The sequence below is a fragment of the Fonsecaea multimorphosa genome, assembly GCF_000836435.1.
Source record: "Fonsecaea multimorphosa CBS 102226 unplaced genomic scaffold supercont1.5, whole genome shotgun sequence".
Lineage (NCBI taxonomy): Eukaryota > Fungi > Ascomycota > Eurotiomycetes > Chaetothyriales > Herpotrichiellaceae > Fonsecaea > Fonsecaea multimorphosa.
Window position 1 is genome coordinate 217,884 of NW_015971639.1, and position 14,924 is coordinate 232,807.

The following is a 14,924-nucleotide window of genomic DNA, read 5'->3' on the forward strand; positions in this document are numbered from 1 at the left end:
TACCTAGGTATACACCTTTATCCGACACTTAACATCCATGGCTCTTCCTTACCTTCTCCCTCAACAGATCCAACCCCACGGCCTTTCTCCACCACTCATCCCACCAACCCGTGGGCCAGAACGTGCAGTTGTAGAACCACGTCCTCCAGGATCCCGTGCCCCTCCAGATCTCCAGCGGCATACCTCCGCCCTGACCACCCTTATCCCACGACCCAAGAACATCGCGCACGACATCCTTGGCCCACTTTCCGGGATCCTCGCGGATGGGGAACGCATTGCGCATCGCGCTCTCGGTCTGTTCGCGCACGGGCGCGTAGATACTGTCCCCCGGCAGACTGGCGCGGCCGTCCTGGTGGTTCGCGTGGAAGTTGGAGTGCACGCACCCGGTCTTGAGGTCGATGACGTGGATGTTGAACGGTTGCAGCTCGATCCGCATGTGTGTCGAGAACATGGCCGTGGCGGCTTTGCTGGCGTGGTAGGCGCTGTTGTGGGGCGTGGGTTCGACCGAGGAGACGGACGTGTTGTTGAGGATCAGGCTTGGAGGAGGGTGGGATTTGGATTTGGAAATCCTCGGGGAGGATGGGTTGGTGGTGGTGATGGGTTTGGCGGCGTTGATCAGCAAGGGTAGAAATGCTTGCGTGACGGCGATGCAGGACCAGACGTTCAGATCGAACAGGGCTTTCGCTTCCGGGATGGATATGTCGGCCACGGGCATGTTGTAGCCTATTGTTTCCCACGAGGGGGTTCGAGAGCGTTAGTCAGTCCTTGCCCAACAGGCGTCTTGAAGTAAGTATGTGGGCAGACGTTCCGTCAAATCAAGATACCATGCAAGAAGGTAGACAGGTGGTGGATCCCGATATCAAGAACAATGAGAGCAAGGCGCTGGATATTCCAGCAGGTCAATCCTTCCCAATACCCATCCCCACTCCAGATCCTTTATGGACGCCTCTCAAGGTCCAAGAGAACACATCATCAAACACACCAACAAAGCCACCAACTCGGGCCAGGAAAAGAAAGAAAACCAAGGAGAGCACGGGGGAGAGAAACATACCTCCACCAGCATTATTGACCAAACAATCCAATCTGCCCTCATCCTCGCCATCTCGCCTTGTCAAACCTCTGACACTCTCCACGCACGACTTGATACTCTCCTCGTCCAGCACGTCCAGCGGCAAGCACTCGATCCCCCGCTCCCGCAAGCCGGTCATCTTGTCCGGGTTGCGCGCGGTGGCAAACACACGCAGTCCCGCATCGTGGAACGCGATCGCCAATGCGTGGCCGAGGCCGTGCGCCGAGCAGCCCGTTATCAGCACCGTTTTGCGCGTGTCAGATCCAGCCATATTGGGGTGCAAGTTTTTGAGTCTATATCTGAGAAATGCTGGATGGAGCAATTGAGCCGTCAAGGGGGTGGGGGGAGCTTGAAATGCTTTCGTTTCCTTGGGGATTCTGCTGTGGCGCAAAATGTCCTGCCAGTGCCTGTTAGGTCGTCTTTGTTCTGGGTGCTAAACGGGTGTCAGTGACTATGGGACTCTCGAGTGTATTCATTCAATCGAGGGAAGAGCTCCAGAGGAGGGATCAATGCAGGTCGAAAGTATTTTCCGGGTAGAACGACTCCACCAGAGTTTGCCATTGATCGGGTCAAATTCATGGCCAAAAAAGGAAGGTAGATTCCACCAAGAACATGTCTCGATACCTAGGACCTAGGTATTTACGAGGCTACGGTTCTTCGGTGCAATGGACGGGCTAGATGTAATCACCACCGAAAATCGGGATTTGGAGCAGAGGCGCTATAGAGACAAGAAACTAAGACGAAGAGCGGACTGGGTATGTACATGATAACGGTAATCCTCCTCCAGCGCCGTACACGCCTCGCACAGCAAGAGATGCAATACATCAACCAAGTGACTCCACCACCGCATCATTGTTCGTATCCGCTGGCATTTTCAACCTGGACAAGCCTCACAATCTTCAACGCCTCAGCGAGAACTTTCTGTGCTGAATATCCCCGGTCTCTGGCCTGTCATGACAATCCGCTTTCTCGGTCCTTGGGCTTCTCCATCAACGATCCCTCTTTGCTGCTGGGCGTGAGCACTCAGCCCTTCTGCGACAAAGCCGATAGAGTACGCGCCTAGACTCAGAGCAGTGAGAGTAAAAAGCGTGTATCTCACTCCGCGCGTGAGTCGCTTCCAGAGGCTCTCGCCTTGTTTATCATGACTACCCTTGTCAGAGTTCGATGCTGAAGCCTTTTCGTCCGTCGCATGGGATGACGACGAGGACGACGCATTCGGACGGATTGTTCCAGAGAAGACATTCTCTTGCCTTCTCACCTTTGGCTGATTTCCGATCGGACGAGATGGAGGGGCCGTGGGTGCTGCTGGCCCGGGGAGTGGATTCAACTCGGAGGGCAATTCATCCAACACTGTGGCAGCTTCCTGATCGGTTTGAGGAGAAACATTGGCTCCGGGTGTCGTTGTCACCTCTTCCGTCAGTGATTTTGCCTCTGTGATAGCCTTTGGCACAGTTGGGCCTGTGGCATGTTCTGATTGCTTCTTCTGGAAAATCAACATGTTCTCGGTGCCATTGTACAGCGAATATCCTGCTCTTTGCATTGTTTGGAAATGCTTGAGAAATTCTGGAGCATTTTTGAGGCGTCCTAAAATACCAATCACATTGTTGGACTTGGGCATTTCCGTGGTTGGTTGATTCATTGGAGAGAAGTTGACCTTCTCAGTCGAGCTGTCGTACGTCAGAAGGAGGTAGGGAGAGTCAAACTTTCTCATTTTCATGCTCTCGATGGGCGGAGGTTGCTCATCGTTCCAAACAGGTGATCCCGATGGGGTGTGGATCGGTTCGGGAACCGTTTTCGGCTCCATCTCACTTGGACTCGGTGCTGTCCTCTGTACCTCAGCCCCAATGTTTGTGTTCTTTTCAGCTACGCTCTCGCGTGGGGCTTTGATCGCACTGGGACTCTTCTGCACTTTAAGGTCAATCCTTTTCTTGCCAAAGTCGGAGCCTGACAACTGAGGAGCACTCCAAGCAATTGCTGGTCTTCCACTTTCAATCCGTCTTATCGTGTTCTGAGCTTCATGCAATTCCCTTCTCACTTCTTTTGCCCCTTGCATGACGTCGCTCAACTTGTGGAGAGGTGCTTTGGTTTCTTCCGCTTGTTCTTTGGCTCCTGCTTGACTTGCAGCCTGTCGCAGGCCCTCGAGCTCCTGAGACTTGACGTCAACAACTCGAAGCTCCGCACGGATCTGCTTCGCCTCGTCAACGAGCCTTGCAAATTTGGGCTCGAATTTGCTGATATGGTCATCAATCACTGGGTTTGTGGTAACTCCCGGTCGGACGCTCGCAACAGAGAGCGGGTGAGGTCTGGCTGGGTTCTGCTCAGAAGCGGTGGACGTAGAAGACGCAGCTTCGACATCACGAGAGGGTTGTGTTGGCTGCCTATGTTCGGGATTAATGGGCCCGTATTCGCTCTCGTAGACTGCTTGTATATCTGCAGCCAACTGCGACATCTGGGTCTTTTGCACTTCTGCATCCCTCTTCGCGTTCTCCGTCGCCTCGCGCAAGCCAGCTGTCCGTTCCATGCCTTTTTTCTCATCGGCGAGGACATTGTGTGACGGTGTGAAAGTCGCCAATGTTTGGGCTTTGCCGTTGGACTTGTAGATGGAAGGTGTGTTGCTTAGCGATTCGTCTTTGAAGACGAGCTTGTCGGTCAGTCCCTTCACCGCATCGGGCCGGATATACTTCTTGTAGTTCTCGTTGAAGTTTGTCATGGACTTCATCGTTTTGGCAACGATTCCATTGGGATATTCGCGGATATGCTCCCAGACATTGTTGAGTGTTTTAGTCAATTTTTTGGTGGGAGTTTCGAGCTTCAGGGTCTTGGGCGAGATGATATCTTCGTCTGCGGCGTCTTTCTGTCGGGCCTCGAAATCTGTTTCAAGTTTTGCCCTTGCTGTCTTCTTCGAGTCTTCAGCCTCCGTTTTCTCCTCGGTAGAAGCCACCACTGCATCGCTCGTTCGTGTTTCTTTCTTTGTCGGAGAAGAAAGCCGCATGGAAGCAGACATGTGCCGGTCAAGGGCAGTCTGCAGCCTGGCCAACTTGTCCTCATGATCGTGGGCAGCCCGTGTCTTCACCCTGTCGAGGGCCGGCTGAAGCCTACTCTTCATTTCCACAATCGTCTCATCAATCGAAGCGGTCTGCACGTCTGTGGCTTTTACCGACTCTGCATTCTTTTGCCGGAAACCTTCTCTGACCAGCCAATCTGACGCATTGGTGTCTGCTTCCCTCCTGGCCTTTGCCTCGTACGTGGTTCCTGAGAATAGCGGCAGACTGTCATCTGGCTCAGGCAAGTCTCGAGTCTTCTTAGGAGCAGTGGTTTCGCTTGTGGTGGTCTCCGACTCTGGTTGTGCGTTAACTTCTGTAAACAGAGCCGTGGTGTCTATGTTGTTACCCTTGGCTCGTGTCATCAGATCCCGAAGTTCTTGTTTTCTGGAGCTGTCGAAACCCTCACTCTTCGTAGACGGGTTTGTATGTTCATCAGTCGGCTTCTTTTCTGAAGCGCTGTAGCCGTAGACTCTGTGAGGCTTGTAAGTCTTGACTGGTATGTCAACTCCATGTTCTTGGAAGAACAGGGTTTTCAAGAACGGCTGCCTTGGCTGATCGTCCGACGATGAATTTTCTGGCTTGGGCTGCTCCGATTGGGTTTTCGGATCGGGGGTTCCTGATCGTTGCTCTCGCTCAGGCTCTTCCATTTGTTCAGGCTCAGCTGATTGCTTCTTTATGGGAACCTTCCTCATGGAGATTGGGTCATATTCATATTCTTCCTTGCTAACATCCATGCCCGAGCTCTGACTTGGTTGCTTGTCTGGGCCTGTTTCGGAGAATAAGGTCCCACTCTCTGTCGGGCTTTTTGTAGCCATGCTCGGCGTAGGATCTGGATCCTTGACACTTGAGTCGTTCTTGATCTCCTTCGGGTCTGAGAACCAGGAGAAAGATGTCCATGACGAGTTGTTGGAAGATGGAGGACTTTGCAACCGTCTTCCGAACAATGTCCCGTACGGGTCTCGTGCGATAGCACGATCAACAGCCGCGCGGAAAGCATCGAAGTCTTTGTATATCGTCTGAGCCTCATTGGCTTGTTCATTACCAGGCTCTTTTGCTTCCTGGCCTGAGGCTCCTGTGGAAGACAATGGCTTGTAATCGCAATATCGGTTTGCCCAAAGGCGATGGTGACGCCACGGTCGAATATACGTATCTTCTGACTCCCATAATGCTCTTCTTCGGAGTACTTTGTAGTATCTTGACTTCATAATCTTGTGATGTCTTCTCACACGCTCTTCAAAATCCTCGGGAGGAGACCAAGGGTTCCCTGTCTGCCGTCCCCACCACCAGAGTGTTCGGACTTGGGCTGTATTGACTGGGTGATTTCGGGAGGTTCTAGATCTTGGATGTAGGGCCCTCATATTGGTGGACAGGGAAGCTTTCCGGAAAGACATCACTGCCATTCTGGGCGAGTCGGCTGAAAGCTTAAGGTGTTGCCAGCGCTGAACAAACGATGGTTCTGCTTCAATTGTCGAAGTCTCGAGTCGGAGGTGGCAGAAATGCCCGGAATATTGAAGTTCTAGAAGGACGCGAGGAGATGGCGGTGTCGCCAGAGAGCAGCTCTGTGTCGTCGGAAACGGACCAGCAATGGCGGCCCCAAGTTGGACCGGTATCAGGTAGACATGAGCACGCACTCGACGATACAACGGGATCACACCCCGACGCAAGTGATGATCTCGACGCCTTCCAAGGTCAAAAGAGAGAGGTGGATGGCATTTGTAGCAGCGCGTTGGAGGATGACCAATTGGCTGAGCAGAACTAGCATAGGCGACTGGAGGAGAGCATGGGCGACGTGGAGGATGAGGAGTAGATGGGGATGGAGGGGTAGTGCACGAGTAAGCGCAGCCTGGCGATAGCGATATCCCGATATGTCAATGCGGAATGCGGAGAAACCGCGTTCCGGTGCCGCATGTTCAGATGTGCTGCAACACACTGCATGGTCCTTCACACGAAGCACTCAGCACTATGGCATATATTCTATCCATGTTGGGATAATCTCGATGACTTTCTGCCACCGTTCCAGACGATCGCCGTTCTCCAAATTGACCTGACATTATGTTCAGCCACAGAACACCCGGACCATTTCTGGCATAAGATGCGACCCAAAACCACCTCAGAAGGGCATAAAAGCATATCATACAGCTCGTTCATTCGTCACCCCTTTTCTTGGTGATGGTATCCACGACTCTGCCATAGAACTTGGCGGCGTTGTGTCTGGCGAAAGTGATGTCCTCGGTCAGATAGCTAGGCATCAGTTTCATCATCTCGTGGTCACGGTCGCGATCCAGCAGAGGCGTGTATAGGTACTCGGTTTCCTCGAAACTGGCACCTTTTGCGATTTCCTGATCGATGAACAAGCTGAAATGTAACGCTTTCCAATGGTTAGCTCATTGACACAGCAGGATTCCAGGTCAAACTCACTCCCGTTTCGACCAGTCTGGATACAGTTGAATAGATCGCCTTCTGCCGTCTTTTTCACGTTCAGAATAACGAGTCCGGTCAAGTCGCTGTACAGTTCCTCCTTCATTTGTGCGACTTGCGCAGCCTGGGCAGCTTCTCCCGTGAGGTGGCGTTGCACAGTGCTTTTCATCGCGCTGCTAGGAGGCTTGGGGTTGTCAACAGAGGATGCTCGTGCTGCTACCAACTTGGCTTGCAGTCCTTTGATTTCGTTTTGAGCATCAGCCAGAGAGGCTGAGAGTTGCAAGGCCGTGTCGCGCATCCTTTCCATCTCTGCTTCCTGGTTCTGCATCTGTCTGCGAAGCTTGCGCGCCTCGTGTGCCAGAGGCACTTGCGTAGCCAGCTCGTTTTTGAGTGACGCTATCAAGTCATTTGACGCCTGCATGGTAGCATCACATTGCCTTTGTAGCTTCTCCATATTCGCATTTGCCTCGTTGATGCCCACTTCTCTGAGATTACGGTATTTCAAATCCACATTCTCAAACTTGCGGGTGATATCTCCCAATTTGCGCCTAAGGTTAGGGTCGCTTCTTTCAGTGTCAGACGCGCTCCCAGCTCGTCGTCGATAGGGCGGTTCCTGTCTCGTTCTGGAGGCATCTCTCGCAATTGCTCTGCCTTTTGGGGCTGCAACAACTTCCAATTCTTCACTTGCCGCCTCGATTTCTTCGTGCTGCCGCTCCAGGACAGGAGATTGAGGTAGTGAAGTCACTTTCGACTTTGTGGGAGCATTCGCTTTGGCAAAGACTTTTGGGGCTTCTTTCTTGGTTCGGGCTGCCGCATACTTCGAGCGCACTGCCTGAGGCGACGCCTCCATTGTCTGATCTTCATTGTCAACCGTTTCTGCGGCCTCAGGTGCTGCTTTTGTCCTGGTATTCGTGCGCTTTCCTCTTTTAGTTTTTGGCGCGATTGGTTGCTTGTCTGGTTCGGAGTCTCTCGACGTGTCGTCGAGGTTGACGTCGGAATCTTGCTCGTTTGCATCATCTGCGACCGCCTTGCGCTTCACACCAGCGATCTGTCTTGAAGTGACCTTTTTCACTTCGGCTGTGGCATTCTTCTGTGCCTTCGACTTGGCTCTTGGGGGCATCGTGACGCGTTGTCTTTTTTTGCCTCGCTTTGCCGGCGCAGTTTTCGTGGTAGTGGCATTGGTCGCGTCGGAGGCGGAGGACAGAATCGAATTTTCGTCGATAAAAGGCACCGCCTCCTCCATGTCGGAATCAATGAGATCTGCAATGCCCTTCATATCAATGTGCAATCGGTAGATGCCAGTCTCAGGTCGAAGTGCAGCAGCGTCACTCACGAAGTCAAGTAGAACTAAGAATCTAAAGAGGAAGGTGATGTAAACAAAGCGATGCCACTTTTGAATTCGGCTTAACCTCGGGACTCACCAGCCACAGTAGAAGTGGCGACTTCGGCAAGCAAGCCGCCTCACTACAAGACGCAAGTCCCATCACTAGGGAGCGTCGCTTTCTCTGGTTGTCCATTCCAGCCGACTAATGTATCCCGCCGCCATACTCACGACTGTTCAAAAATAGACTGGATGATGTCTCCCGATAGAGGCGATGGTGCCTGGTGGCACCGAGTACTGCAAGAACTGGCCATTACAGTCCCTTTGGTATGCCTACACGTGGTTCCTACAGGGCCAGTTATCTAACGGACAGCAGATGTTTGGGGGCTACTATATCATCAAGTATGTCCTCGCACAGATGAACCTCGACCCCGAAGCGGAACAGAAGGAGCAGAATCGCTTGCAGTCTGCCGCAATACTACGACGACTAGACGATCCCCAACAGAACCAGCTTGCAAAACAACTCGGTGCGGATCGACCCCCGAGAGAAAGCCTGCGGCTGTCGCAATATGAAGAAGTCATCCTACAAGAGCTTGTGTTTCCAGAGGATATCTCTGTGTCCTTTGACGACATCGGGGGTCTATCTGATATAATAGAGGATCTTCGAGAGTCGGTGATATACCCTTTGACCTTGCCGGAACTCTACTCTACGTCTTCTTCTCTCCTGGCGGCGCCTTCGGGTGTTCTCCTCTATGGTCCTCCCGGTTGTGGAAAGACCATGCTAGCCAAGGCTCTTGCCCATGAAAGCGGTGCATGCTTCATCAATCTGCATATTTCGACCGTTACCAACAAATGGTTTGGCGATTCGAATAAACTGGTCAACGCAGTCTTCTCCCTAGCTCGCAAGCTGGAACCGGTGATTGTCTTTATCGACGAAATCGATGCAGTTCTGGGCACGCGACATAGTGGCGAACATGAAGCAAGTGGGATGGTCAAGGCCGAGTTTATGACGCATTGGGATGGGTTGGCTTCCGCGAACACTTCCGGTCGCCCCCAGCGAATACTGATCCTTGGTGCCACCAACCGCCTACAGGACATTGACGATGCTATTCTCCGACGGATGCCCAAGAAGTTCCCCATCTCGCTGCCAAATGCCTCTCAGCGCCTCAAGATCCTAAAAATTATACTTCGAGACACCAAGCTTGACAAGGAAAATCTTGACTTGGACTATTTGTCAAGGGTGATGGCTGGAATGTCAGGAAGCGACATCAAGGAGGCCTGCCGGGAAGCTGCGATGGTGCCTGTTCGTGAGATGATTCAGCGGCAAAGGGAAAGGGGGCAGCGCATGGAGACCATGCAAGCAGGAGATGTACGAGGTCTTCGTACGGCTGACTTCTTTTTACGAGCGCGTGCGACCAAGGCCGCTCAGGACGCAAAGAGAGACAAGGACGAAAGGGAATGGAGCACCGAGTCGTCCTCCCCAGTCGTAGACGTGGAAGACGCAGTGGAGGAGTTGCACCAACCAGACTAACGGCCGTCGGCCTCGGTCGTTTCTCGAACGTGGGATAATCTCAGGAACTACGCGCGTAATGGACATTTTAGGTCTAAGCTAAATGGTAGAAATACAAGATGTACACAACTTGGACTACCTAGGTAGCTTTATGCAGCGGCCACCCATGCACAAGGCAGCAAAGACCTCAGACGATCAGACGAGAATACGAGGGGAGGCATGGGCAGCTCGAAAATCAATCGGAAGACTTTTCCCACTTTGACTGGTACATGAAATCAAAGTCGAATCAAATCTGTCCGTGAGGATGGTATGCTTTTCTGTATGTCCACTAGTAGCATGATATTGTAGCGCAGCCCCCGTACCCCGCAAAGATCAAGCTACAGGGGAGTTGAAGGCGGGTGTCGGGGCACCGGGGGCAGCTCAGTAGCCTCTTGAAGGGCTTGAGGGCTTGAAGGCTGGACAGTCACGGAGGACAGAGTATGCAGGCCAAGGGTGCCCATAGCCCTTGGGTACCTAGGTGGGCGATCCTGCATGGGCAGCATGGCTGCATGCTCACTCTAAAATTTCCCTTCGGCTGACCAGTGACCAGTGACCAACCCCCAGCCCTCTCGCCCACTACCCTCCACCCACCACCTGGGCACTCTCCATAGTGCGGGAGACGGCGAGACGGTAACAGGCCATGGCACTCATGTGCTCTCTGTATCCAGAACCACCAGATCGTCTTCTACAAGACCCTGTCCACACGTACCGCTTTTTCCAGGCCGACCTTGTCACCGCCTCGCCCATTCTCCTCGCTGTCGTTGTCTTTGGCTTGTAATGCGCCTTCACTTCTACGGGGCGTAGAACCTACTCGCTGTCTTGTGGTCTGAGCCCGCCTGCAGCCATGAGTGATCATCCTAGCCCACAGTCCGAGTCGCAGGCACCGTCTGCTGCAGCTCCGTCGCAGACATCCAACGATCAACCCGCAACAAACAAAGCGCCTGCGAATCAAACTCCAGGACATCCAAGCTTCAGAAGGTATGCAGACGTTGCGAGCCACCTATTTCCATTGCCGCATCTGCTAACGCACCGTCCAGGCAGCGCGCATCTCGAGCGTGTGGTAAGCTCACATCTCCCTGAACTTCCTTTTTGCCTTGCGACGACACGGGTCATGCGGAAAAGTTGGATTTGACGGCTTGCGTAATGGATGGTCTTGCTTCACTTGCGAGTCGAAAGAATGTCACAAATGCTCCTGCGGATATGTTCACCTTAATACTTTTGTCCCTCTGGAGATCTCGATAAACCGAGAACCTCGGTCCAAAAGTGGTACTTGTGATCAATGTGTCGCTCGCACTTGGAGACGACCTCAGACACCGTCCTGATCCAATGAGCCTGTACCTACACGTGTCGGGAAAGCAGTTGTCGATATTTTGGAAAGCATTACTGACGCATCTACTATGCAGAAACATGTCACTCCCGCAAAGTACGTTGCCATTCTTCCACCGACCCCAAGGGAGCCTGCAAATGTGGATCGAGTTCTAACACGCTTTTTGGAGTAGGTGCGATGCGATGCAGCATCTCTCGGGTGAGAGCTATTATTCTGTCACCGTCGTCGCTGATCCTTTGACACTGACTGTCTCTAGGGTTCCGTGCACAAACTGTGTTGCCTTTTCTATTGAATGTCGGATTCCCATTCCCAAGCGAAAAAGAGCCAGTGCTGCTCGAGCCAAAGATGAGGAGAGGTAGGACTTTTTCCCTTCTATACCTCTCATGCTCTAGAGCTTTTGAGGGACCCGATTGCTCCGTGGCTGCGAATTCGGGGATGCTGACGGGCACTTCAGTGAGACCGGCGACTCACAACAGGCCGGCACGCCTACAGAACCTCGCCTCACTCGACCGGCACAACCAAAGCCTACCGTTGGCTACAACTCCCCAGATGGCATTCCCTCGACGCAGATGTCAGAGGCGCAAGCCGCCCAACAAGCTGCGAACAACAGCACCATGGCACAGTTCATGAAGCCTAAATTTGCCCGAGCGCCCATCAAAGAAGCCGGCCGAGTGGCATATCTTGGAGAGTCGTCAAACCTATCATTGCTCGTCCATGACCGGCATGGTACCACAGACGTCGTCCACTACCCCTTGCCGGAGAATATTCGAGGCGCCCGCGCTCGCCTAACAGAGCCAGACCAGATGGAAATAGAAATTCTCCAGCAGAGGGGGGCGTTCCTACTTCCACCCCGTGCGTTGTGTGATGAGCTCGTCGATGCTTACTTTCGATGGGTCGCTCCTATTGTGCCAGTCATCAATCGAAGCCGGTTCATGAAGAGATACAAGGATACCAAGAACCCGCCATCGTTGCTGCTGCTGCAGGCCATCTTGCTGGCTGGCTCCAGGGTTTGCACCAACCCGCAACTGATGGACGCCACTGGTTCGACCACGCCGGCTGCAATGACTTTTTACAAACGTGCAAAAGCGCTGTACGATGCAAACTATGAAGATGACCGCATTACCATTGTCCAGGCTTTGATACTGATGGGCTGGTACTGGGAGGGCCCCGAAGGTAAGGGATCGGGGTTCACGGAATTTGGCGACAACCCGAGGTCTAACATTGCAGCAGATGTGACAAAGAATGTCTTCTATTGGACCAGGGTAGCCATTGTGGTTGCCCAAGGAGCCGGAATGCATCGAAGGTACTTTGGTCGTGTACCTCTAGTCCGGGAGCCAGCTGACAATCACCAATAGTGTGGAAAGTTCTCAACTAAGCAGACAAGACAAGCGACTGTGGAAGAGAGTATGGTGGTCTCTCTTTACGAGGGATCGATCAGTAGCAGTGGCTCTCGGCCGACCCGTTTCGATCAACACGGACGATTCCGACGTCGAGATGATCACGGAGGAAGACTTTATCGAAGACGAGGGCGACCCGAACAATGACTACCAGGCCGATCCAGTCCACATTCAGTTCTTCTTGCAATATGTCAAACTCTGCGAGATCATGGGTCTCGTGCTTTCTCAGCAATATTCAGTGGCATCAAAAGCTCGGCGGACCAACGCAATCGATCTAACTCACAGCGACATGGCATTGGCAGACTGGCTACAGAACTGCCCTCGTGAAGTATATTGGGAACGCTCACGCCATCATTTCTGGTCTGCCCTTTTACATTCCAACTACTAGTAAGTGTGTTGCGTTCAAGACTCGGGTCAGATGTTGACCAGTTTCCAGTACCACTCTGTGCTTGCTGCACCGAGCCCATATGCCGCCAGCAACAGCAAAACCCCATGACTATGAAAATGTCGACATGGCTTATCCTTCGAGGACGATTGCATTCCAGGCTGCTGGAATGATTACTTCGATTATGGAAAACCTTCTTGCTCACGACCAAGTCAAATACACGCCTGCATTCATGTAAGTTGATCATTTTTCGACATCGATCCAGTCACTAAAGCTTGTTGTAGTGTGTACAGTTTGTTCTCTGCACTGATTATGCACGTTTACCAAATGCGGTCTTCGGTGCCGTCGGTGGTTGCTGCGAGCCAGGAGCGCATCAACGTTTGCATGAACGCCTTGAAGGAGGTTTCGAAAGTCTGGCTAGTGGCCAAAATGGTCCACACCCTGTTCGAATCCATCCTCGGCAACAAGGTGCTGGAGGAGAGACTCCAGAAAGCCACTGGGAAGAAGGCTCAAAGGGCTAAAGTCAACCTACGTGACCAAGGTCACGTTCAGGCCAACGGCAATTCGAACGGTATCGGAAGTGCCACACCTGTACCGGCGCCGCCACCAGTGCCGCCAGCAAACCCCGCGAAACGCAAGTTCGACGACATCGACCTTGGCTTCAATGTTGGACCACCTGCCCCTCAAATGTCGTACGAGCGTTCCCGGCCTCAAACACCTGCCGTGACGCCTTCGCGCGAGATACCGCAATCACAGCAACACAACTACTTGGGCTCACCTCCACTTCCGAACGAACAGTATTTGCCGCCATCCCGGTCTCGAGGGGCGTCACGTTTACCGTCACGAGGACCTACACGGGCCAATTCGCCCTTCAACGGGTATTCGATTCCTGCAACGCCGCCGGATTTGTTCCTCGTCACGCGAGACTCACCGAACATCTCGCAACAGTTGTGGGAGAACTTCCAGCCAGACCAGCTGTTCCCTGACGGCACGATTGGGGATGTGGTTGGTTTTAGTACAAGCCCGATTCTAAACCATGCGGTGGATCCTCAGCTCCAGCAACTGCAGGGACAACAAACCGGGATGGGAACTGCCGGGCAAGCGATCCCCCATATAGATATAGCAGGGCAAGGACAGCAGCAGCCTCAAGTATGGCCGCCTGGCATGCAAGGGATGATGGGGGCAGGCATGGAATTGCATGACAGTGACGGGTGGTCGACGAGCTCGCTCGGAAACGCACCGGTGGCGCCCACAACACTCAACGTGGAAGACTGGTTCCAGTTCTTTGGGATCAATGGCGAAATGGCAGGCATGAACATGGACGGCACGTAGGCTATCTGTCGCGATGCATCTGCCCAACGAGATTTGCTGTACATTGGTTGAGGGCGATGGTCCACTTGAGCGACTTGATTGCAAGGACGTGTCTCTGTGGACAAGGTCGGCTCCAAGTTACGTTTTCTGCCTCGAAGATTGAGCGTGACTGACAGATGAATGGATATTGGATGATGGCTATAATCATGTGCATTCGAAAAGAGATGATGGATCTTTGCGAATGCAACGTTAGAGTCTGGCACACCATACGTATGTATTTCCAGAGGAGGGAGATCTAGAACCACTGAGACTTTGGACCGGCGACCTCAAACCTCAGACCATCTATAATAGCAATGACAAAGTTACTTCCCTTACGAAGTACGACACAGGCTATTATCCGGAAGGGAGGAGAGCTTCCATCTTTAGAGTCGACCAGCCGTACCGAGTACTGAGGGCAGAGAAACTCTTTTTCTTTCCCTTCTTGGATTTGGGGATTTCTATTCAGCTCGCATGCTGGGGGGAGTCGTCGAGCCCTTTTTATTCGTTCGCTTGGGCTCCTCTCATTGGGGTTAGTTTAGCTGTTTAGCGGTTTGGAATCAGGTGTGGCTTGTTTCTTTGCGAGTCTTGGTACCGAATGACCGCTGCAGACTAGCAACAGCAACTTTGAACGAAAAAAAGGTTTGAAAAGGGGAAGTTCCTTCCGTTCCCCAGTCCGCTTGGCTGGCACTGGGCACCACTGGGCATCTTTTGTTCGGCTGACATTTGAGATTTTGTGGATTTGAGGCTATTGGGGTGTGTGCCAGTGACATGCGACTCCAGGTGAGAAAAAGCCTTGGGGTTACTGAACCAACACAGCCACTTTCTCGCAAGCCACCTACTACTTACCACCTACCCGAGAAATCATACCAGTCACGCAGCAATAATTCGTTACGCCAGTTCCCACCTATTCCTCCGCATCCTGGACAACCTACTTACGCTTCTCGCGTACTCGTAAGGGCTGTGACCGGGGCACGGCCTTCCACAAGGAAACAGCCGCGACGCCCACGCCCATCCCAGGCCATGCCACGATGCCACGCCATAGTATTAAGCAGCGTATGACACAG

General features: G+C 52.8%; 5 protein-coding genes across 5 annotated transcripts; 2 read left to right on the forward strand and 3 right to left on the reverse strand.

Annotated features, from left to right (window-relative positions):
* Positions 1 to 28: 28 nt before the first annotated feature.
* Z520_03282 (uncharacterized protein) lies at positions 29 to 1,340 on the reverse strand (the record flags this gene model as incomplete). Its single annotated transcript, XM_016773795.1, has 2 exons — positions 29 to 723; positions 1,052 to 1,340. 2 exons carry the CDS (start codon positions 1,338 to 1,340, stop codon positions 29 to 31), a joined length of 984 nt encoding a protein of 327 aa, XP_016634741.1.
* Positions 1,341 to 1,976: 636 nt separating this feature from the next.
* On the reverse strand, positions 1,977 to 5,513 carry Z520_03283 (uncharacterized protein; the record flags this gene model as incomplete). The annotated part of the gene is made up of 1 exon (XM_016773796.1): positions 1,977 to 5,513. The coding sequence occupies one exon, from the start codon at positions 5,511 to 5,513 to the stop codon at positions 1,977 to 1,979; it is 3,537 nt and encodes a 1,178-aa protein (XP_016634742.1).
* A 744-nt stretch (positions 5,514 to 6,257) lies between these two features.
* Z520_03284 (uncharacterized protein) lies at positions 6,258 to 7,807 on the reverse strand (the record flags this gene model as incomplete). Its single annotated transcript, XM_016773797.1, has 2 exons — positions 6,258 to 6,481; positions 6,532 to 7,807. 2 exons carry the CDS (start codon positions 7,805 to 7,807, stop codon positions 6,258 to 6,260), a joined length of 1,500 nt encoding a protein of 499 aa, XP_016634743.1.
* A 300-nt stretch (positions 7,808 to 8,107) lies between these two features.
* On the forward strand, positions 8,108 to 9,383 carry Z520_03285 (uncharacterized protein; the record flags this gene model as incomplete). The annotated part of the gene is made up of 2 exons (XM_016773798.1): positions 8,108 to 8,179; positions 8,229 to 9,383. 2 exons carry the CDS (start codon positions 8,108 to 8,110, stop codon positions 9,381 to 9,383), a joined length of 1,227 nt encoding a protein of 408 aa, XP_016634744.1.
* Positions 9,384 to 10,798: 1,415 nt separating this feature from the next.
* On the forward strand, positions 10,799 to 13,842 carry Z520_03286 (uncharacterized protein; the record flags this gene model as incomplete). The annotated part of the gene is made up of 7 exons (XM_016773799.1): positions 10,799 to 10,824; positions 10,985 to 11,083; positions 11,183 to 11,901; positions 11,956 to 12,031; positions 12,084 to 12,512; positions 12,562 to 12,744; positions 12,795 to 13,842. 7 exons carry the CDS (start codon positions 10,799 to 10,801, stop codon positions 13,840 to 13,842), a joined length of 2,580 nt encoding a protein of 859 aa, XP_016634745.1.
* Between the last annotated feature and the right edge of the window lie 1,082 nt (positions 13,843 to 14,924).